This window comes from Spermophilus citellus (genome assembly GCF_964194105.1).
Source record: "Spermophilus citellus genome assembly, chromosome: 3".
Classification (NCBI taxonomy): domain Eukaryota; kingdom Metazoa; phylum Chordata; class Mammalia; order Rodentia; family Sciuridae; genus Spermophilus; species Spermophilus citellus.
The window spans coordinates 149,876,327-149,898,769 of record NC_138184.1 but is presented as its reverse complement, the minus strand read 5'-3'; the positions used below and the strand labels follow the sequence as shown (position 1 = coordinate 149,898,769).

The window sequence follows — 22,443 nt, the reverse complement described above, 5'->3', positions numbered from 1 at the left end:
TGAGGCTGACTTTGAACTTGCCACCCTCCTGTCTCAGCCTCCTGAGCTGCTGGGATTACAGGTGTGTGCCAACGTGCCCAGCAATATCAACTCTTGATTAAATAAATTATATCACAGCAAAGATCACAAATACTCAACTCGTGACTTCATGATTATTTTACTAATGGTTATGCTCTAAAGGTTAGTTGTGGTGTCTGTATAGTGCTGACCTACAGCACATCTCTCAGCATGATGTTTAGGGATGGAAGGCTAGATTGAAAGCAGCCATGGAGAAGGGATTTATCTGTGGAAATTAGCTAGCACTGTTTTGGGGATGGATGATCATTCCCTCTTTGCCAGCACACCACTAGCCACTGGTAAAGCTGGCCTCTCATAGATTATCCACTGTTGTTCTTTTTTGCAGTGACAAACACCAGGCTGGTAAACCTACTGGAAGAACTTGAGCAGCTCTGTGGTAGGGTGCCTCCTTAGCATGCTGAATACCCTGTGTGTCATCCCCAGCACCAAATAAAGCAGATAAAAAACAAAAACAAAACAAAACAAAAAGGAGTTTATAGACTATATCCATTGATTTTTTTTTAAGACTCCTTCATCCAGACTTTTCCATTTCTGACTTTACATCTTTTCCTAGGTAACCAGTCACTAGTGGATGTTTTTTAGTTGAATGGAAGGGTCTTGTAGCTGTGATTGACAGAGGTAATTGTGATCTGCTTAGGAGTGGTGAGAATGTTGGTACAGATTAATCACTTGATTTAAGCAACTTGGACTCATGACCTTATCACATTTTAAAACTAAATTTCATGTTTATATTTTAGACCCTGTGCCATGGTGGCCCCTGACATCGAGCTGATCTGTGAAATCATGTTAGTTGCCGAAGGTTTTGTGGACGCACGCTCATTAGCCCGAAAGTTCATTTCATTGTACACACTCTGCAAGGAGCTCCTGTCCAAGCAGGTGAAGGGTCTTTTGTTACTTTTCCTTGGTTTTTACATCCCATTAAAACAGCTTTGGAAATATGGATGTTGGGTAATTTAACATTCAAATCACACTTAGGAATGGTTCTGTATGTTACATAGAATTTTGAAAATCATATTTTACAAAATTTATTTTTTTCCTGAAAAAATGTTAAGGTGTTTTAGTGTTCTAATGCCTTATTTGTACTTAATAGTTTTAAAATCAATAGGCCATTTGTTTTTCTTCAGGTATTATCAATGCTGTAATCATAAAGGTAAACTTATGTTGCTTCTCTTTCTTGCTAAGAATATCACTTTTTAGTGGGAGAAGGTGGGAGGGTCCTAAGAGTGAGGTGATATTGATTTTCTAAAGAAATGTTAAAGGTTTTCTTCTTTGTTGGTAATCCTTTATTGAAGTTGAGTGTGTGTGTGTGTGTGTGTGTGTGTGTGTGTGTGTTTTAACTTTGCTGTACAATTCCTTCTCTACTCTCTAGTCATGAGCTTCTTGTAGGTTCATTAAAGTTGCTGATGTGCCACAAAATTTATACATGTCAGCATCAACATTTTAAAATTTGGCCTTGTGATCACCTTTGACTTTTGGCCTTCCATGACCTTTTGTTAATTCCTGGTGATATCAATTTGTAACTGTTATAGAATGAAAATATTAAAATACCAATTGCAATTAGAGTTACTTGTACTCTCCAAAGTATTCGTTTTAACTTGCCCACTGTCAGAGTGAGATATGGAACCTGAGGAATAAAGTTACGTCATTCTCTTAACTATGAATTTATATTTTTCCAGGAAACCCATAAAATTTCATAACAGAAAAATATTTACAACATCGTTAAATGCAAAAACAGCATACCAAACTCAAAGCGATCTCAAATTTACATGTGTCTTTTATTTTATGTTGTATTGTGTATTTTCTCCACATATGAAATGGCTGGAAAATGCATTGTGATTTTTAATCATTGTCTCTGGGTAGTAAGATTATTGGTATTTTCATTTTCTTATAATCTTTTTCTAGCAATAAGCCTGTTAAAAATTTCATAACAGGAAAATTCAGAAGAAAAAAATGTAACTGAACCCAGCAAACATGGAATTGAAACCATGTTCATTCTCAGTAGTCGTATGTAAACATTTAGTGAGCATCTGTTGCATCCAGGTAATGGGCTTATTACTGCTGCTGATGAAGGAGTAGTATGCAAAACAAGTGAAACCATCACCCGTATTTTTTGTTTCAAAGAACTTAGGAGATTTAGTTACATGAAGAAGAGGAAATAGAGAATGAAAGATTATCAGTTTTCACTGGAAAGAGGAACCAATATTTATTGAACAAAATGCCATTTCTACCTTTCAAAATCTTCACAAAACTTGAGTGTGGGTAGCGTTAAGCTTGTTTTACAGATGAGGAAACTAAGTCAAGTCACCTGTCCAAGGTCAATGGCAAACAAATGGGGGCATTGTTTGAATTTCATTCTTTTAAAGTCTGTCTATAATTTAAGAGGAAGGTGTTGGGAGTAAAGATAAAACACAGAAGTTAGGAGAAATGTTGTAAATGAGATAAGAGAAAAGAAGTCTGGCCAGGACAGGAGAGCTGAGTGAGGCCCATAGCTCATAGGTGCCGTTCCAAGCTGCAGGGATGGACTTGGGAGAAGAATCAATGGACATTTTTGAACCAAAGGAATAATATAATGGAGACAGCAAAGATGATTTTGGCAGTTGTTTACAATGTTTAAATGTTTAGGAGGGTCACCAAGTCCTCTTAAATTTGTCCAGAATGTCTTTTACAGTCTCCCTTTAATATTGTTCCTGTAAGGATTTAGCCCTCCCCGTGACCTTCTTACTCTCCAAACTCTGGTTCTTCTCCTCTTCTTCGCTTCTCAAAACCGACTCTACTTCCATGTCAGTGACTTTAAAATTACTTTTATCATGAACCACAGTGGTGGGGGGGAGACCTTTTTCTGTTGACTCAGGATGCACGCACAGGAACAAGAGGACTGAGAATTTTCACCAAACACTGCTTGCCCTTCGTACTTGCATTGCACTCTGGTGTCTTTTCATTCCACTGTGTCTGTTTTATTACCAACAAAACAATGGTCAAGACCTACTGAATTGATTTTGTTATCTGCTAATGGATTAAATGGCATATTTATGCATGTACGTACTGTTCCACAGCCCACAAAGCATTTATACGCATGTTAACTCATTTTACTCCTACAGCCTCTTGTGAAGTAGATGGACGTGTTTCTGCCTCTTTGCAGATATTGATTTTGAGATTCAGAAGGCGAGGCCTAGCTGAGAAACGTTTGAGAGAAGGGTTTTACTATGTGGATTAGAGTTGGGCAAGGAAGAGAAGGTCAGTCCTGTGAAATCAACTACATTTGAACCAAGTTTATTTAGCACATCTTTACTGAGCACCTCCCCTGTGCCAGGCACTCTGTTGGAACCTAGAGGAAAATAAAGTGAATAAGATACATCTCTGTCCTCTAGGATCTCAGAGCCTGTGGGAGGGGCCTTCATCAGGGACAACCAGAGGAACTGGTTTATCATTGAATTTTAACAATATAGCTAAACAATATAAATATAATATATAATATTATATTTAGTGCCAGTATCAGCACAGTGGTGTCTAAGTGATAAAGGGATAAGTAGGACAATTAGACATAGAGGGCCAGGGAAGGGTAGAACAGCAGGGTCCTCAGTGCGCAGCTGGAGAGATGTGCTTATGGTTGGAGGGAAGAATCAAGCTCCCACATTGGCAGGTTTATTGAAAGAGAAGAGTATAGGAGGTGGATGGAGCTGGGGGCAAAAACTGCAGATAAGTGCTGTGGAAAGATTTGCCGACAGAGGCAGGAAAATGGGAAAGAAGCTGGACACTCACCACTGAAACACGATTTCCACTGTTTCAGAAAGGCAAAAAAAAAAAAAAAAAGATATTTTGATTCATTAAAGCATGCACTTACTTGAACTCTCTTAACTTTCAGCTTTTATTTCTGGAATGAGAATCTTTTCTTTCTTTTTTTTTTTTAGTCGTAGATGGACACAAAACCTTTATTCATTTATCTTTAGGTGGTGCTAAGGATCGAACCCAGGGCCTCACACACGCTAGGCAAATGCTCCACCAATGAGCCACAACCCTAGCCCATGGAATGAGAATCTTATTCCCTCTCTCAATTCTTGACTATATATACCTCTGCTTTGATTTTAGGATCATTATGACTGGGGACTTCGTGCTATTAAATCTGTCTTGGTTGTAGCCGGCTCTCTGAAACGAGGAGATAAAAATAGACCTGAAGATCAGGTACAGCAAGTACTAATATGATTTTCTTGAGTGAGTAACTGAATGTCTTCATAGAAATGAAAGTCTATACCTGGGTGGTGAGGCAGGCATAGCTGACTTTAAAATAATAAAAAATAAAAAAAAAAAATTTAAAAACCTAACATATATTCTTAATGCAGTATATTTTAAGGACTGGCATTTCTTATAAGAGGTCACAAGTGTTCTTGAATGTGGAGATACGATTCTGGGAAAGAAAATGTGATTTTCTAAGTACTTTTGAAATATCAACCACAAAAAGTATTTTGACAGTTATAATCAAGTGATTCAGTAATCTCTGTTTGATTTCCTTTGAGGAAACTAAGGAAACCTGATTAATTGAGTTGGGATATTAATTCTGAAAAGTCAGTGAAGTTACAACCTAATGGGAGAAATTGCATCCATTGCATGGGATGTTAAATGGGTAGGAAGCAGGAAAGACGGTTGCCTAGCTCCAATGCAGGGGGGTTGTTCAAAGCCACACTGAAAACGTTCTTTCCATGAAGTACTGAGTGTAGTGGATGTCCATGTCTGTGTGTCCATGAAGCATGGCTTTAGAAGTAGACAAAAAACTAGACCCAATCTGTGAGTTTCTTTTTGTATTAAGGTGTATTTATTATATGCCCTTTTATATGCTAGTATTTCTCTTAGTCAGAGTTCAGGTTTAGTCCACATTTTCTTTGTTCTTTTTGTTCTCCTGCTTTGTGGTTATTGTTGATAGAATGCTCATCACAAAGATATCCTGATGTTTGAGTGACTGCTTTTAAAATCTAAAACCTTTTTGGGTTTTCAGCCAATAGAGAACTAAACACTAAACTAAAAATGTTTGAGATTATCATCCTGATATCTCAGAGTACTTGGAACAAATTAATCTGACAGGTTTAATTTACAATCTGGAATTTAGGGATGAAGGAGAGCAGGCTCTTTGCTTGCTGAAGGCAGAACAGAGTGTTGGCAGGGAAGGAACAGGGCTCATTGCTGGATTGTCCTGAAGCTTATGCCTACTATCAGTTGAACCTTCTCATATTCTGTTATGTTGACTTAAAAGCACTTTACCTTCTCATAGATAGGATGCCCTCTATTTAGAACAGTATCAACACCTCCCATTTCAGATGCCAGGGTTTTAAGGAGCATCTTTAGCTTATTAGGTGTTTGTTAGACATTGTAAGTAGTCAGTGGCAGGGGATGGAACTCAGGGGGACTCTACCCCTGAGCTACATCTCCAGCACATTTTTGTTTTTTACTTTGAGATAGGGTCTACCTAGTTGCTGAGCCTAGCCTCCGATTTGCAATCCTCCTGCCTCAGCCTCCTGAGTTGCTGGGATTACAGGCATGCCCAGCTGTATTGGCTTTTTCAAAAATTAATTTTAATTGGTAAATAAAAGCATAAAAATCTTACCTATTAGTGGGGTGACCTTTGATGTTTCAATACATGTATGCATTGTGTAATGTTTAAATCGGGTTGAACATATCTGTCTCCTCAAATACTTACTGTTTCTTCATGGTAAACCCTTTCTGCTGCTTGTTGAAATGTACTACATTGTCTTTCTGTTTTCCTACCTAGGTACTTATGCGAGCACTGAGAGACTTCAATATGCCTAAAGTAGTGACCGATGACGTCCCAGTGTTTCTGGGCCTGATCGGGGACCTTTTTCCAGCCCTGGAGGTGCCCCGGAGAAGAAAGCCACACTTTGAACAGATGGTCAGGCAGTCCACCCTGGAGCTTCGCCTGCAGCCAGAGGAGAGCTTCATCCTCAAAGTAAAAGGAGCATTTTGCTTTTTGTGGCAGTCGTCGGGATTCGCAGTGCAAATCACTGCTTCAGTGATGCTTATCCAGAACATTAACTTATATTACCCTGGCCTCAATATGGTCTTAATAAATACTCCCAAGCATTTTAATATGACAATCTTAACTAAAGTAAATCTAAGTAAACATTTTAGTAGTTCCATTCAGAAAGAAGGTATAAACGCAGAGATGATGAAGTTGTGGTTCAAAATGTAAGCATACTTTCCATTTATAAAACATCTTAGTGACATGCACCAAAAATTTATTTTATTCCCTCTCTCCTCCATTTTAGGGAACATTGGCAATAAAATCATTGGTGCTTTCTTTTAATGGGGGAGGAATGTCAACAAGCACAAAAATAACCTAGGAAGTTATTATCTGGCTTACCAAAGTCTTGTGTGTGGGCATGATCAACTTGGGTTTAGTAATTGCCTGGACATTATCATACATATATAATATGTATAATATACATGATATCCATTTTAGATATTTTATGGGATATAAATCATTACTCAGTATGCAATGATTGGCTGTAGACTATTTTTGTTCAAAGCTTTATGAAGAGTAGTACCATGTAATCAATTAAGAAATGGTTTAATTTATTTACTCCTATATTCTCCATGGGAGATCCAGAAGAAATGATACTTTGGACTTGTGATCTATTTTAATTTTCTTTGAACATAATGTCATCAGTGGAGGCCGGCTTGTGTTGTAAGGGAAAAAAAAATAGGCAAAAACAGGGTAGATTGTCTTTTTGTCACCAACTCATGAAAGGAAACCAGTGACCGTCTGTTTGGCCTGCAGGTAGTCCAGCTTGAGGAACTGTTGACCTTGCGGCATTCTGTCTTTGTGGTTGGAAACGCAGGCACAGGAAAGAGTAAGGTACAGTAAATGGCCCGAGAACTTGCAGCCTGGGAAGACACTTTCAAAAAAAATTTTTTTTTTGTTGCTGTTCAATCAATTGACACTATCTTCCCTTATATCAGGAGAGGGCATAAACAAATAGAGCATTTCATTCACCTAGGAAAAGCAGTCTGAGATGGAAGGTGGGACTTTCCAGGTGAGAGGACTGCTACCCTCCACGTAGCTTTAATTATGTACTCACACCTAGATTCCTTTTATCAAAGGAACACATACTTTTTTTTGTTTATTCCTATCATGTGCTGTGCTAGGTATACTACATGTTATTTTCTCTACGTGGTGTTGATATGCTATAGGCATTGTTATCCTCCATTTTTAGTTCACTGCTTGATTTTGTTTGGCCTTACTGACAATCCTGGCAGCATACTTATTTTCTTGGTTGGCAGACAGTATGGGCAGAACCACATGCATTTTAATTCAGGATGCCTGGGTATAAACATATTTGGTAGCCAACAACTAAAAATAATCAGAATGGGCATTGGAGTTTTAGAGCATGGGTGTATATAGAACTTGCAAGTCCTTCAACTTGAATGCAAAGTGGAACAATTGCAAAGGGAGGCTCTGTATGGAGGTTTTTCTAGTGATAAATGTAATAATTCAAATATCAAAGTAGATAACTGATAGGCCTATCATTATTTTGTTAGAGTAAGTTTCAGATGTAGGCCATGGTTCATGGAAGGATAAAATTAAATTCTATAATTTCCAGTAGATTAATGGTTTCTAAAAATATAAGCTTACTATTCCTAAGGCATTTAATTTCTTTCATCTAGTCTTTACCTATTCAGTTCAACATGTACTTAAGCTGATAAAACAAGATCACTGAAGCTTGGGGCTATGCTGTTTAGTAACTTACCATTCTAAGGTACTGGGCAATTGTTTATCAGTCTTTCAAAACCCCTAGGAGTAGGTCATGATGATAAGTATTTAAAACAAAAGCTATGGATTTTTGGAGAAAGCAAAAGGGACAGCTGGGGCAAATGTTTGGGTTAAGGTGACCTTTAATTAAGCAGACACATTCTAAGCATCTATTCTATAAGTTTATATCCTTAAGCTTCTTTTTCTCATTTGCTAGTGCAGGATTTTTTTTTAATCATTAGCCCTAGTAACATCCTAGACTGGATAAGTCTTCATTGTAGGGGACTGTACAAGGCATTGTGAGGTGTTTAGCTGCATCTTGGCCCTCTAATCACTAAAAGCCCAGTAGCTTAATTCATTTTCCCCCACAAGTCAAGACAACTTCCTCTAAAGGATCACTGCTCTGGGTCACTGAGTCATTCAAGTATGTCCAGACCAGCATCATGGGCATCACCTGGGCCCTTGCTGGACATGCAAATTACCACCTTATATATACCTATCCAATTAGAAACTCTGGGCCCAACAATCTGTTTTAATATCCTCTGGGAAGTCATGGTATGGGCTAAATTTGAGGAATAACTGATTTAAATAATTCTGGCAGGATGATTTTATAAACATGAACATGAATACTTACTTACATAGAGTCCTTCATTTTGCACCATGGGTGGTAATCTCAAATGATAGTGACTTTCTCTAGTCTAAATGATAAAGAATCAGGTGAACTGACTGTCTCCCTATAGGTTTGTGGGATTAAACTTGTCAAGTTGGAAATGCACCATGTGTCCATTTTTCCACCATTCTCAATCTTTGTACACAGGATATCTGGTAACATATAGTGAATAAGGAAAACCCTTTGGAAATCTTTTCCGTTTGGCTTACGTTAGTATTCATTTTCTTGGCTCCTCTTTCCTCCCCTCAGATTTTGAGAACACTGAACCGAACATATGTCAACATGAAACAGAAACCCGTTTGGAATGACTTAAACCCTAAAGCTGTGACAACAGATGAACTCTTTGGTTTCATACATCATGCTACCCGAGAATGGAAAGATGGCAAGTAGTATTTCCCCTTTTGAAGTGCTAAATTTTTTTTTCTACCCAGAAAGCCATTTTTCAGAACAAGCCAATTTTAGTCATAGTTAAAGATTTACTGTTTGTGTGTTGGCATTATTGGAAATATTGTAGAGCCCCACAGCTTTGTAACATATAAATTAAAGCCAGATTTGAACAAGTAAATTATTTGCATTCAGCAGATTTGTACCAAGAGCTGGGTGTTTTATATTACGTCATTGATGTAAGAGCTCCTTGTAAACTAGGAGAGAAGCCAACACAAATGCTTCAGGAAACAAAGTACCTGATAGAAGATGCCAACTAAGGATCAGACAGGTGTTATTTTAGGTGCCAGAGACAGGAGTCAAAGGTGCATGTTTCCTGCCCTCAAATCCAGAATCAGAAATGGTCTGAAATCTGAAACCTTTTGAGCATGTTTCTGCTTCAGATTTTTGGATTAAGGTTGCCTAATTGGTCAAGCCTGTGCAAATATCCCCAAATCCAGAAAAATCTGAAATCTGAACTACTTTTGGTCCTGAGCATTTTGGATCAGGGGTGCTGCCTATATCTGTAAACAAGCAGATGCTCTGGTTAAAATCTCATATCTTCCCATTTCAGGAAGCACACTAACCTTGGAGTTGTCCTTGAGGTCCTCTCACTCTATTGAAGCTCACAACAGATCCTCTGGGCATTACCTTAAAATATAGATATTTATAGAATTCCAGTCCTTCTCACCTCCTCCATGATGTCACATAGTCAAGGCTCTACAGTTCTACAGTCTCCCTCAGCACATCTTTCCTATGGATGTCAGAGGGTCACTCCAAGTTGTTACTTGTTGGCTACAGTTTCCAGTGGGTGCCCATCACCCTTAGAATCCAATCTTTTCCCATAGCCTGGTGATTGGGTACCCCCCCGCCATCTCTGACTTTATTTCCTGCACATTGCACGTCACTTACTGTAATCATCAGTCCTAGTCTCTTGGCTGTTCCATGCATCTTCCCATCACAGGCCTTGGTACTTGATGCTCCTGCCGTCCCTAGTGTTCTTTCTCTGAATGTCTGCATGGCTCGCTCCCTTAGATTATTTCAGCGTCTCACTGAATATCACATTAGAGAAAACTTTCCTGATGACCTAATGTAAAGTAGGACACACTGTCATTCTTCATCTTCCTATCTTGTATATGCTCCTTTCTTCATCTCTAGGACCATTTTTACTTTTAGCTTAGCTGCTGCTGCTGCTTTGCCTTTTTTTTTTTTTTTTAATAATACTGGGAATTAAACAACCCAGGGGCACTCTACCACTGATCTACCTTTAGAGACAGGGTATTGCTAAGTTGCTCAGGCTGGCCTTACACTTGCCATCCTCCTGCCTCAATACTCTGCCACCCCCAAGTACCTGGGATCACAGGCATACACCACTGTGCCAGACCTAGTTTCTTTTTATAAAAGACGATGCCAGGGAGAAAACCATGTTCTGTTTTTTTTGGAAAATCTGTGGAAGCTGTTCAAATCAGGGACTATTAGAAAAGTTTGCTGGGTTCTGTATAAATCCTGGTGGCAGGTTCTACTAGATGCTGTCACTTACTTTTACATAAAATACTTCCCAGAGGACACACATCACACGCATGCACTAGCGCAGGATTGTTCATCCTGGTATTATACACTTGAGTTTGAAAAGTCAGCAGTTATTAAACATGCTGGGCAACACACAACAGATATGTCATAATGGCAAAGAGGACCATGGGTTTAAAATGTTTTTTATCTGTACATTCTTGTGAAGTAGTGACCAAATATGTCAAAGAGGTACTTCTGAGTGCTTTTTTAGCTTTAGAATTATGCCCTTTAAATACTGTTTCAAAAGTAGAGAAAGATGTTAAAACTAAAATGTAATGTAAAACAGAGACTGAAATATGTGCATGGGAAAGGGTGGTCTTCATTTAGTCCAAGTTTTGCGTATTATGAGTGGTTCCTTCTCTAAATTCCCACAACTGTCCTTGAAGGAAAGTAATGTTATCTATGTTTGACATCCGGCAAAGCTCAGTCATAGAAGGTAAGGTCTCCTCCCCAGGAGGTGAAAGTTGCTCTTTAGTAAATGGTAGAATTGGATCTGAAGTCCACATGTAGCACAAAGTGTGTTATACATTGCCCACAAGAAAAAAGCAGGAAAATTGTTTTTATACAGCTAATATCAATGTTTCCTGGAGAAATAATACAAATTTATTTTAGAAATACGCAGCACTCAACTCCATTATCTATTAGCAGTGTTTACCCTTACTTTATAGGTCTCTTCTCATTCATTCTTCGAGAACAAGCAAATCTCATACATGATGGTCCAAAGTGGATAGTCCTGGATGGAGATATTGACCCCACGTGGATTGAATCACTAAATACGGTCATGGATGATAACAAAGTGAGTATACTGCAGTGTCCGTCTTTAAAAAAACAAACACAGCTCTTGAGAATACCAAGAGTTCTAGTCACTTGTCGATGTTAATTCCACCTTGCACTCGTTAATCCAGTGCTCTCCTCATGTAATCACTATTTTGATAAATGATATTTTTCTCATATTTCTCTTAATTTCACAAAAATTTAACACATTCTCCTTATCACTACAAATTTAACTGCCTTTAACAAGAGTTAGATATATATGTAAGATTTAGTTTCACATTTCACCAGTTTCTAAGAGCTAGGTATACATTATTATATCTTACATGATCTTTGGTTAAATATAGAGTACTTAAGAGTATAAAAGAATGAGTTTGTGCCATATGATAATAGGTGAAGTTAGCTATTGAAATTAGCTAGTTCCTTTTACTTACAGACTGTATTTAAATGTTCCCCAAGCATATTGCCAAGGTTAATCGGTATCCCAGCAAAAGCCAAACGTGATAGAACTGGCCTGTGAAATAGCAGTTAAGCAATATGAACTCTATTCTTGGGGACAGGATGGAGAAATCAGTAGCCATCATTTCTCCAGAATAGAATTAGTAACCACCTTCTGTTAATAGTGGTTACTGCTTTCTGAACCAATACCTTGTTCATCAGAACACACAGGTCTGAGGTCATTATACCAGCATGAGTTTCTGTAGGACAATGAATAACTGTGGGGTTTCAGATTCTAGAGATTTTTTTTTTTTTTTTTGGTCTTCAGGCTGATCATGTCAACTTACATTTTTCTTGGTAATAATTACTGTAGTTATTTAAAGGTTGGCCTTTACAAGTCCATTTAGGCAATCTTATTCCTTGAGGGTCAGTCAGACCACCTCAGAGATGAACTTAGGTCTTGATTCTGATGTGCTTCTAACTGGGGATGCTAAGCTTGCAGCCCTTGGCTCTTCCCTTTGGTTGTAGAAGGTAATTTGGCAGCCATTTCTCTTGCTCCCGATGACAGTTTGCCAGTGTTGACTGCTGTGCGGCTCATTCCAGGTGCTGACCCTGGCCAGCAATGAGCGGGTGGCCCTCACTCCCTCCATGAGGCTTCTGTTTGAGATACATCACTTGAGGACAGCGACCCCAGCAACTGTCTCTAGAGCTGGTATTCTGTATGTGAACCCACAAGATTTGGGCTGGAATCCGTGAGTCTTTCTTTAATTTATTTTTTGTTATGGCAAAAAAAATATATATATACTTACCATAAAATTTACTGTTGTTAAGTATACAGTGAGATCAGGGTTGTTAAGTACATTGACCTTGTTGTGTAACCATCACCACCATCCATCCACAGGATATTTTTCAGCTTCTCAAACTGAAACTCTGTAACCATTAAGCAACAACTCACATTCCTCCCTCTCCTTAGCTCCAGGCAGCCTTCATTCTTTGTCTCTGAATTTGACTATTGCAGGTATCTCATGTAAATGGAATCATATACCATTTGTCCTCTTGTGGTGGGTTTATTTCACCAATGTAATTTCCAATTCTTTTAGGTACATACCCAGAAGTAGAATTGCTGGATCATATGTGAATTCTGTTTTTAATTTTTTTCAGAACCTTTCATACTGTTTTCCACAGGGGCTGCACCATTCCACGTTCCTTCCCACAATGCACAAGAAAACTGTATCCAATTTCTCTGCATTCTCACCAATACTAATACTTTTTTTTTTCTTCATCTTTCCTTTTAGTAGCCATGCTAATTGGTGGGAGGTGGTATCTTATTATCATTTCGATTTGCATTTCTCTAATGATTAGTGATATAGAGCATGTTTCCATGTGCTTACATTTGCATATCTACTTTGGAGAATGTCAACACAAGTTCCATTTTCATTTTTTAAATCAATCTTAGGTTACAAAAGCTAAATATTATGATTTTGGAGACGATATTAACAATTAAATTTAAGGCTCACTAGATGGCTTTAAATTAGTCCCTGGATGTCTTTATCAGTGTTACTTGAACATTGCCTTGTCCACACACCTTGGATGTTACAAACTCAGTAAATATTTGTTGGATTAATGAATAAATAACAGCTTATGTGATGCACTTAAATATAAGTAAATTAATGGGCATATATGTGTTTGTGCACATAATATGCATATATGAGCAGTGGAAATGCTTTGATTAGGGGCCAGTTTTTGTGCCCACTTGCTTACTTTTCAAATACTTAAACTTTCCAGTTTGTGCTGGTTGTCACTTGTCACCTGCAGCAGTTCCACTCTGCATTGTAGGAACTACTGAATTCTGCAGGTAACCATGTGCTACCTGGCACATGTACTGTGTCAGATACCTTCTGTGTTCCTTTACAGACATACTCTCCCTTCTCTTCTGCTTGCTCTGTGCCCTGGGAAGCTGTCCCACATGAACTACATCACTGGGCTTCTTGCCCTCTGGCTTCTGGTTTATTTGGCCAATGAGGAGCCCTGGCAGGAAATGAGAGGAAGAGAGGAGGGTGAGGTCAGGCTATTTATTTCCTGGGCTCCCTCACTGCAGGGTCACATTAGGATACTGTGTCCCTTAACTGCAGGTCACGGCTGCTCTTGAATTTCTCCATGAGGTGCCTTCACTCCAGGTTCTGGTAGACCTCTAATCTCATGACCCAGCAGGCACAGGTGCAGTACCCATTCCTTATTATCACCCTGTGGTAGTCAGTTTTATGTCACTGTAACAAATTTCAGCTTATGAAAAGAGAAGGTGTGGAGCCAGGCATGGTGGCACATGCCTGTAATCCCAGAGGCTGAGACAGGAGGATAGCGAGTTCAAAGCCAGCCTCAGCAATAGCAAGGCACTAAGCAACTCGGTGAGACCCTATCTCTAAACAAAATATAAAATAGGGCTGGGGATGTGGCTCAGTGGTTGAGTGCCCCTGAGTTCAATCCCTGGTAAGCATCCTCCCCCAAAATAAAAAAAAAAAAACAGAAAAGAGAAGGTTTGTTTGACTCATGGTTGCAGAGGTTCGTCCTTAATCTATTGGCCCCTGAGCTTTTTCATCCTGTGGTGAGCAGTGCATCAGGCGACATGTGGTGGAGCAGAACTGCTCACCTCATGGCCAGGATGCCAAAGAAAGAAAGAGACCCCAGTCTTCTTCAAGGGCATGCCCCCAATGCCCTAAAACTTCCCACTGGACCCCCACTAAGTCTTAAAGGTCCCACCTCCTCCCAGTCGCACCACAGGCTGGGAAGTGAGTCTTTAGCACAAGGGCCCTTGGGGGACATTCCAGATCCACACTGCAACACACCCAGGACCTAGCATTCTCCCTTCCAGTTTCTCTACTCCAGCACCCTCCTGGATCCTTCCCTGTCATCCTCACTTGAGGATGACCTCTGCTTCCTGCCAGATGCCACCTAACATGCTCCTCCTTATACTGATTTGCTCACGAAAGTCTTCTCTTTTAATTCGATAGCAAAGTAGAACCATGTCCAGGCTCTTCTGTTTTAACAGAGTTTCACTGAATGTGGCAGGGGCAGGAGTGGTTTTTAGATGTCTAAAAGCACCTCTTGGAGTTGCTTCTGTGCTGGCTGAAGGAGTCCCTTGACTCTCCCACACAGAGACCTTGGGCTGTCTGTGCTGGTGGTAGCTTTCACTTCCTTCAGGGGAGTCCCCCACCCCTACTGGTGTGGTCTGATTTCCACAGTGACCTTCACAAAGCCTAGGTCTTCCAATCACATTGTGTGGAGTTTTGTGCTGACAAAAGCTTGGTCTAAATCCCATTTAAAAAAGGACTTTTATCCAGTACATCAAAGTCCCAGGTTTCTGATAGAGGTGTCCAATGTGTATTCTTAGAGGTAAAGAGCTCCCTCTTCACCATTAGACTTTACTTTTTTAGAGTTTTTGTCTTGTCGCAAATGAATGGGTAGGTTTTAATTTTCATGTGTGTGACTAAGAGTCTAGCCTAGTTACTTTCGAAAACAATGGGAATCTTCTCTAAAGGATATTTTTACCTCCCATTGCCAGAACATTTCAGTAAGCCACCAGAAAATGGCTATTTCAGGGTTAGGGTATTTTTTCACTCCATAATTATGGATAGTTTAGTACCTTATTTTAATATCATAATGTGACAACTTTGCATGTATTAATTCATTTAGTATCCACTTAACTTCTGAGATCAATTATATTTATTAACCTAGCTTTCCAAACTAATATCTAGGGTCTCACTTTTCCCCAATTTTTTGTTTCCAAGTATTCAAAACTATAGAAAAATTGAAAAGGTGCAAGGTACAACCACAGAACCTCATTCCTACAGTCACCACTTGTTACCATTTTACATTTGCTTTCTCTGTGGCTGATATCCCCCTCCCTCTTCCTCTCTGTCTCCCCCTCCCTCCCCCTCCCCCTCTCATAGATATAGAAATATGTTTTACTAATATTTGCAGAAATATCTGAAAGTAAGTTGGAGATATTAAGATACTTCATCCCTAAGTACTTCAGCATTTATCTCCTAAAAGCCAAGATAGCCTTCTACAATATAATTAACACACCTAAGAAATTTATTCTTAATGTTACGTAATAATCATTTTTCTAATTTTGCCAAATATCTCAGTAATTTACTCTGTTCCCTTTCCTTTTTTTTAAATCTAGCATTCAAAGATGATGCATTATCTCTGTTGTCCCCTTGAACCCAGAACACTCGCCCATCTTATTCTTTTGTGGCATTTACTGTTTTAGAAAGAACAAGTCAAGTGTCTTAAAGATGTCTCACTAGTGGTTGTAAATGGTGATTTCCTAACTCAGTCATTCTGTTTACATGTATTATGTGACAGTTTGTTGTGAAGAAATTTCTTGGACCTGATTCTCTTCTGTCTTTACTTTCTTCCTATTATTTTCTGTCTGATTTCTTTCTTTTAGTTCAGTGGATTATGACCCACTACCAAGATTCTTTTGTATTTTCGATTGTCATAAATTTTGCCAAGAGGATGCTCAAGCTAGTCTATCTGTGTTCTTTTTTTTTTTTTTTTTCACTTTTCCTAAGTCTTCAGATATTTTGATGCCTCTGTTTCATCTCAGATTTTCCTCACTTGAGACCCAAATCAACCATTCCTCCAAGGAACTAGAAGGAATGACTTTTAGTAAAAATGGTATTTAGAATCCAAGATCAGTTCATTGCTACCAGTGTGTCATTGTGTCTAGGCTCTTTGAGGAAAAAAAAAAAGTAGGATATATATTTTCCAAGCTTATATTAGAAAGAACTATGGGCAGAAGAAATTATGAAATACTATGTTCCTAATATCCATGTGGGGTACCATTTAGGGAATAAAGATTGTGCCAACATCACTTAAATTTATTAGAACATTTTTGTTAAAGTGCATACCTGTGATCTCAGTGACTTGGGGGACTGAGGGAGGAGTATCAGAAATTCAAGGCCAGTCTTACCAACTTGGCAAAGCCCTAAATAATTTAGGAAGACCCTATCTCAAAATAAAAAGATAAAAAAAGGGCTGGGGATGTGACTCAGTATTTAAGCACCCTTACATTCAATCCCTAGTATCAAAAACAAACCAAAAAAATTTGTGTTTAATTAAAATTCACTGAGCTCATTCAAATTAATTTCTGTCATACTTTACAGATATGGATCATATCAGATTAAACAACATCCTTAAAATCACATCAGCATATGACTAGCTGCAGAAATATAATAGTATTTTAAGTCTCAGTTCTAAATAAGTTTACTGGAAGTTTACTCAACAGTGCATGTGTCTGTTAGGATCTTAAGAAATGGAGACAGAAGAGAATTAAAAGACAGTTTCTCAAGATTATAATCAATGATGATTTTTTTTCTAGTAGAAAGGCATGAGAATATACAGAAAGGGAAAACAAGCAATAAATTTTAAAATTCAATTGTAATTTTATAGTATATAGTATATTAATAGTAGGGATTAAATCCTGGACCTTGTACTTACTAGGCAAATGCCCTACCACTGAGCTACATCCTCAGCTCACCCCTCCCCCTATTTTTTGAGACAAGGTCTCACTAAAGTAGCCAAGGCTGGCCTAGAACTTGTGATCTTTCTGCCTCAATCTCCTGAGTAGCAGCGATCATAGGCACCCACTACTGTGTCCAGCTATAAATTATTGAAATTAAAATTACTTGAAAGTGAGTATCACATTGCAAATGGGATTTACTAGTATGTATTCCTTAGTTTGTATATAACAAAAGGAAAAGGTGGAGCTATATCTGGAATTAGTTTGTTCCAAAAGAGGTTACTAATAACTTTTGAGAGCCACAACTTCAGATCATTACTTTCTTCTATTACTTCAGCTTAAAATGTCCTTTCAGCTTTGTGTGACTAATTCTCTCCCTTGCATCAGATGACATCATTGTCTTCTACACCTGCAATTGCATTCTCTCGTCTTTGAAGAATATATATACTTGTTAGTACACAGATTCAGAAATAAAGGGCATACACTGTGAATCAGCATGTCCTGCTGACTTGGACCACTCTTCCAGGCCTCCGTGAAATGCAAACCTAAAGCTTGCCATGCAGAGCAGACTCTTTTGTTGTTGTTGTTGTTGTTTGGTACCAGGAATTGAATTCAGGGGCACTCAATCACTGAGCCACATTCCCAGCCCTCAGAGCAGACTCTTAGTCTGATGACTTTTTGCTAACCTGATTTGACAGGATCCAGCTCCAGACTGTTGAGTAATCATTTTAAAAGTTTTTAGAGGCCTGGAGATTCTAGTAGCTGATTTCCAAACCTCAGGGATTTAGACTTCATGTAATAAACCTAGAGCTTTTCTGGAAGGGAAAAACAGTACAGCTGACAGTGTGAACCTCATTCATAAATCCTTCAAAGTCAAAGATTCTGTTAGTGACCTAGAAATTAGCATTAAGATGATGCATGAAGGGGCATCACTAGGCAGGGATTTCCTGAGGCCATGGCTCCAGTGTGAGTAATCTCTTAGGTATGCAAGGGATAAAAATGCAATTTTAGGATATCATTTCCAATTTTACCATTCTATGATAGTGGTACATTTCAGCTGATCATGATCAAATCTATAGCATCTTTTATAAATTAAAAGGATTTTTTGTGAAATGGAAAGAATTGGAAACACATACAGGTCTATGTCTTCAGTTTTGCCATGGCTGAAGATAATGGTCTTTCCTTATAAATTTTCTATCCTTTAAATATCTACTTTTATTCCTAACTCTGAAAGTTTAGCAATAATCTCTCTCTGAAATTTTAAACTATTTATACTTGTTGAGAATTTTGACATATTATGCACTGTGGCATATTTGACCCCTAAGAGAGGTCACTCATTGTCCTCCTTGTGGGGGTCAGAATCTCTTCTACTAGGTCTCCTGGTTTGGTAGAGCTTGCTTCCTTCATGCCACTTGTGGAGGCCATTTATACAAGATCATCATTTGCTTATGGGTCTGGTCAATTTCCTTTGGGACTTTGGATACTACCACTGTGGCTCAATGAATAGTAATTACCTATCCCTAAATGCAGAAACTTTGGGGCTATTTTTGAGGCTACTACTCCTAGTTTTTCTTGCAATGGCCTCTGCTCCCTCACACACTTGGAAGAGATTTGGGGGGAGACGGGACATGTATTTTTTATACCAATCACAGCTGCCAGTTCCTGTATCCTACCAGACACTACTTCACTCACAATGCACAGAGATGAAGAGGCAAGATCTGAACCCAGGTGCTAATTGGTAACCTTAACTGAGAATTGTTATGTGTCAGGTAGTAATCTAAGTACTTTGTACATTTATATTTGTTCAATTCTCAGAAGATAATCTTTATTATTATTGTCTCAGCACAGTTAAAAAATGATGGCACTAGGATGACGATTCAGGCAGTCTGAATTTTAGAGTTTTGTCTCCCTGCACAGTCCTCTTCCCCTGCTCCCATGATAAACTCTCGATACCAAGATTCTATTCTGGCAGATGATGGGCAATAAAAACCTGCTTTGCATTGTTATGTGGTACCCACTGTCACTAGCATTGAGATAAACTTTATCAAATCACTCTCCTAAATCAAATCACTCTCCTAACCAGACTTCCATGAGAACCATTCCTCTTGGACATGCAAAAGTTTTGACAGCTGTCATTTTGTAAGTCTAACCATAGTGTAAGATAGTTGACTATTTAATAAACCCTACCATGAAGTGTTGTGGAAAGCAAAGTGAGCTTTTTGTACAATATTCAAAATGTGAAATCTGATTTGCTTAAAGCAAAGTGTAGCTACATTGGCCTGTGGCCACACTGCCCTCCCAGCTGCAGAGTGTATTTATTAGCTCTGCTTCCTCCTGGATCAGGACTTCCTCAGTGATTATTTTTCATTTAGCAACTCTTAGTTCACCCCCAGAGACTACTCTGGATGGTACTAAGTCATGTTTGCTGTATTAATACATAGATTATTAATGTTAGATGTATTTAATGTATCAAAATTAAAATTTTATAAGCTTAAGATTGATATACATACATATGTGTATAAATTTATAAAAGCATGAGATCCTACTTCAGAGCCTGTGATTGGAAACACATTATCAGCTATTGGTTGTCAGAAATGTTGAGTCCAGGGGAAAAGGAGGACATTTGAAATTGCCCCTATGGAATTTTTACCTCTTTTGTAACTGATTTCTCATTATTAAATAATTGATGCCAAATTAATCAAGAAAAATGCCTGGCTATTGTCATAAATAAGGCCTCCTCCATGAAAACGGCTTGCCCTGAGGGAATGACAGACTGCACTTCTTTCTAAATGCTGTATAATGGCCTCTTTTGCCCTCTGTTGTGTTTGGCTTCTAAGTGCTATTAGAAATTTCTTCTGCATTCTTTTCATTAAGTTAAAAATGGCCATTAAAGCAAGTTTTTAAAGGGCCATTTAAAAATATTTCTGCTTTGAGAAACAGAATGACCCCACTAAAGGGATTCCTGAAGTATTGCAGCAAGCTGTGTTAAGGGGAGCTCTGCACGTGGTGAAATTCTGCTTTTCAAGCCTGGTGTTCAGTAAAAGCTTTTCTGTGTTTCTTTTCAGGTATGTGGCCAGTTGGATAGACAGAAGGCAGCATCAATCAGAAAAGGCCAATTTAACTATTCTTTTTGATAAATATGTTCCGGCATGCTTGGATAAGCTGAGAACAAGCTTTAAAACCATCACCTCAATTCCAGAGAATAGCCTGGTGCAGGTTTGTCCTCAGTTACACTATCTGACAACCAAAATCCTGATGGAGCTTGATCAAGACAGTGCATGTTTTTCCTTGCATAGGAAGGTGGAAAGATTTCTGGGATTGTTGGGATGCTCCTACCTCAGATCCAGGTTTCCCTGGAACGTTTTGCAAACCCCTATCACACGCTGTTGCAGTGTGTTGTCATTTGGGTTTGTGATCAGTTTCTCAAGATTGTGAACCAAAGGGCTGAAGCCATATTCATTTTCCTATGCTCAGAGATGTACATAGTTCCTAGCATGTAGCAGGTGCTGAATGAATTAATGGAGTCATCATATTCCTGTAACAGAATTAGAAGAACAAGCAGCCTTAGTTTTCTACTCCTATGTAACTTCCCCAGAGAAGGTTGTTTGGGATTGTTTGTTTTGTTTAGTGCTGCAGATTGAACCCAGGGGCTCTCTGCCTCTCAGTTACATCCATAACCCTTTATATTTTTTGAGACAGAGTCTTGCTAAGTTGCTAAGGTTGGCCTCAAACTTGTGATCCTCCTGCCTCAGTCTCCAGAGTTGCTGAAAATACAGGTGCACACCTCTGGGACCAGCCTCAGTATATTTTTTGAATAAAATAAATCTGTGCAATTAAAGATGTCCAACAGTGAGTAAGGGGGGGCATCCTAATTTTTTTCTCACAGACTTCCCCCTCCCCAAAGTATTCCTGATTACATGTCAATCTGCATGAAGAGTTTGTAATATTCCTGGGATAATTTTCTGATCCTCCTTGTAAGTCAGCTGGTAAGAGTGAAGGGTATGTATGATTTGTTGTCATGGAAGCAAAAGGAAATAATTTACGGTGCACAGAAATGAAGATTGCTATCATAATCTCAGCGTGAAGAAAAGCTGTCCCCAGCCCTTGGAAATATCCAACTTCACAGAAGGGTCACAACTGAAACCTTTTTTTTTTTTTTTTTTTCCTTTCCTGTAGGAACAAAATTGGTTTCTAACTACTTTGTTACCACTAAGTTACTGTTACCAAATTTTGTTTGAAGCTAAATTAGAAATAGTGGCAGGCATAATAAGAAGGGAAAGTTCAGGTTTTTGGATAATTCACACACCAATTAAGTAAACGATAGTATTCAACAGTAATTATCTGAGGTATAATTTATTTCTGAAAGCAGGTCTGAATTTATTCATAATGAATTAATTATGTGGTTAGCCTAATTAGACTTCCTCTGGTGTAATCCTTGCAGAACCATGATCGTGTTCTTTCTCAAGTTGACTTGTGTATTTGTGCGATTCTCTGGTGTGAACTTTTTCATTCAAGAGTAGTGTGAAAATAGGTCAGTAGGAATTAATGTGACTTTTGCTCTCACTTCTTCCTTTTGTAGTATACAGAAATAGCATTTACCCCTAGCTCCTTGTAAGCCTCTGTCTTATGGAGTAGTTTTCTCTAGTTACTTATAAGAATTCAGGACCAAAGGGTACAAGAGAGTGACTTAAAATGGCTGTCTTTAAGAAATTCCAGTATAGGACAGTTCTTTAAAAAAAAAATTGTTAAAGTATATTAACTCTTTGAGAATGAGGATTAACGTGTGATTTCGTTAATTGCTGATGCAGAGCTCAAAGTGTTTTTCAAATTCTATGGGAGAAAATAGAATAATCATATGACTTATTAGAGTGTTCACCTAATAACATCACATTGAGACCATTTGGTCTGTTTAACTGTTCCTTAAGGCAACGTGATTTCTACTTGGAGCAAAACCCTGAGGTTTTTCCTGATAACAAATTGATGAGTTCTATTAAAAGATTGTTTCAAATTGGTAAACATGGACAATGTAAAACAGAAATAAAGCAAGAAGATTTAACAATATAACAGTTCTCAATTATTTTTAAAAAAAAAAACATTTCTCCATCTTTCATGGCTAGAAAAGAAAGATTCAGCCAGGTATGATGACACATGCCTGTAATCCCAAAGACTTGGGAGGCTGAATCAAGAGGATCGCAAGTTCAAGACCAGCCTTAG

At 38.4% G+C, this 22,443-nt stretch overlaps 1 protein-coding gene across 3 annotated transcripts in view; it reads left to right on the top strand.

The window, feature by feature from the left end:
• DNAH11 (dynein axonemal heavy chain 11) overlaps nucleotides 1–22,443 on the top strand; it is a 278,938-nt gene that overhangs the window by 96,296 nt on the left and 160,199 nt on the right. For all 3 annotated transcript variants that reach the window (XM_081287176.1, XM_081287175.1, XM_081287177.1), the window contains 8 exons: nucleotides 816–954; nucleotides 4,165–4,257; nucleotides 5,837–6,031; nucleotides 6,863–6,940; nucleotides 8,754–8,886; nucleotides 11,165–11,292; nucleotides 12,309–12,457; nucleotides 20,295–20,445. In XM_081287176.1, the coding sequence (XP_081143302.1) occupies nucleotides 816–954; nucleotides 4,165–4,257; nucleotides 5,837–6,031; nucleotides 6,863–6,940; nucleotides 8,754–8,886; nucleotides 11,165–11,292; nucleotides 12,309–12,457; nucleotides 20,295–20,445 (1,066 nt within the window). The remainder of the gene's footprint in view (nucleotides 1–815; nucleotides 955–4,164; nucleotides 4,258–5,836; nucleotides 6,032–6,862; nucleotides 6,941–8,753; nucleotides 8,887–11,164; nucleotides 11,293–12,308; nucleotides 12,458–20,294; nucleotides 20,446–22,443) is intronic.